This window comes from Apaloderma vittatum, unplaced genomic scaffold, assembly GCF_000703405.1.
Source record: "Apaloderma vittatum isolate BGI_N311 unplaced genomic scaffold, ASM70340v1 scaffold28800, whole genome shotgun sequence".
Classification (NCBI taxonomy): domain Eukaryota; kingdom Metazoa; phylum Chordata; class Aves; order Trogoniformes; family Trogonidae; genus Apaloderma; species Apaloderma vittatum.
The window spans coordinates 479-2,394 of NW_009693313.1; the positions used below are offsets into that span (position 1 = coordinate 479).

A 1,916-nucleotide genomic window follows, 5' to 3' on the forward strand; every position below is an offset into this window, starting at 1 on the left:
AGAAGGATCTTCTCCAGCCGACTGTGATGGGCAGGGGCCAGGCTCGCGCTGCCGCACCGCACGGTGCCCGGGCTGTGGTCAGGGCCGCTCCGGAGCAGGATGGAGCAGCACCAAACCCTCCCGTGTTCCCGAGGGCTCTCCTCCTTTCTTTCAGCTCTTTCTTCCTCCACCTGTGTTTTCCGTGGCTGTCCCTGCTCTTGTTCCCCTGCACGCTGTGCTCCAGGAGGCCCCTGGGCTGCCCTGGGAAGGGACTCTGAGCTGCCTCTGTCCCTTGTCACAGCTGGGACACGGTTTCTGAAAAAGACCCACCAGGCTTTTTATTCGGGCGAGTGCCGTGCCCTGTGCCGAGCCTGGGGTCCCAGGAGGTTTGTGTCTCTGTCTCCTCCTGGAATTTGCTGGGTTTTGATGTCTTTTGGAGACCCATACTTCTCAAAACTGCTTGTGCCAAAGCTTTGCCTTCTTGCTGGGTGCAGGCATGGCTGTCCTCAGCTCTTGTCTCCCCTTGGCGTCGCACAGGCAGGTGCTTTGAAGCTGCTTTGCTGTTGCCTGTTTGAGTTGCAGCAGAGCAGCTGGCATTATCCCCACCGTGAAATGCCGTCCCGAGGTTCTGGCAGGCTGATGGGTCTCTCGTCGTGGCGAGAGGCTGCTCTCCTGGCTGAGCCAACGCTTTGTCCCGCAGGCGTTCCTGAGGCCCGAGCGGGAAGGAGTTCACCCACCTCGAGTTCCCCCGACGGATCCAGCCCAAGGAGCTGGGCAAGAAGATGCTGTACAGAGACCAGAACATGAACGGCTGGTAACGCTCAGCCCGCCCGGCAGGCTCCGTGCCGAGGGACGGTGCTGGGGTCCTGCTGCAGCGTCCTTTCCCGCGGGGCAGGCGCCGGGCACGGCGGGGACTCGGGGATGTTGCGTTTTCACGGGGGCGGGTGGGGAGGTGCTGGAAGCCTTCACCTGCTGACATGTTGTTTCTGGCTTATTTTAACCAGGGCTTACAAAAAGATAGAAGAAGATGATCTGAAGTTTCCACTTATCTATGGGGAAGGCAAAAAGGTGAAGTGCTGTGGCCAGAGCTGTCTGAGAGTTGCTTCCCCCCTGCCCCTGCTGGGCTGGGGGTTTCCAGCCTGTTTTTGCTGGTGCTGTCACCTCTGCAATGCCAACGGTTTGCAGCTGAGAACAGAGGTGGGGAGGAAGCAGCTTAGAGTTTGCTTTTCATTTCACCCTTTTCCAGGCTCGGGTGATGGCCACGATTGGGGTCACACGAGGCCTGGGAGACCACGACCTCAGGGTGTTCAGCTCCAACATCCACATCAAGCCTTTCCTGTCCTGCTTCCCGGAGGTGAGCCTGGCTGCCGGCTGCCCCGCATCCAGGGACTGCTTGGGCTGACCGGATCCCCAGTGCAGCAGGAGCCTCCTCTGCCCCTCACCCTCGTGTCTCACCCCGTTGCTTGTCAGGTCAGGGTTTATGACCTCACACAGTACGAGCACTGCCCTGACGACGTTCTGGTCTTGGGCACCGACGGGCTCTGGGATGTCACCAATGACAAGGAGGTGGCTGGCGTGGTGATGGAGGTGCTGACGAGCTACGAGCCCAACGACCCATGCAGGTGAGCTGTGTGTGGGCAGGGGGACGAGCGTGTCCTGCACTGTCACCTGCCTGTGGCCTCGCTCCTCGGAGCGGTGTTGTGGCTCTGCATCCCTCTGGCCTCAGGGCTGGGGCTGTTGCTTTGCAGCCTGCGCTGCTCCCTGGGTGTGAGTATTGGCTCTGATCTCTCCCAGGGACCCTTTCCTGCACCTCGAGCTCCTCCAGCTTCTCCTTCCTTGCTAGGGACCATGGCATGCTGCCTCAGGGAGGCTGCAGGGTCTGGGGTCGCTGCTGAGCTGCTCTGTGCTGTGCCCCCCAGGTACACCATGGTGGCCCA

The 1,916-nt window shown here is 60.9% G+C and overlaps 1 protein-coding gene across 1 annotated transcript; it reads left to right on the forward strand.

Annotated features, from left to right (window-relative positions):
• Window positions 1-690: 690 nt before the first annotated feature.
• LOC104280853 (protein phosphatase 1J-like) lies at window positions 691-1,601 on the forward strand (the record flags this gene model as incomplete). The annotated part of the gene is made up of 4 exons (XM_009878643.1): window positions 691-793; window positions 984-1,047; window positions 1,226-1,333; window positions 1,450-1,601. Coding segments are annotated over 4 exons (427 nt in total), but the record flags the coding sequence as incomplete, so codon positions are not given.
• Between the last annotated feature and the right edge of the window lie 315 nt (window positions 1,602-1,916).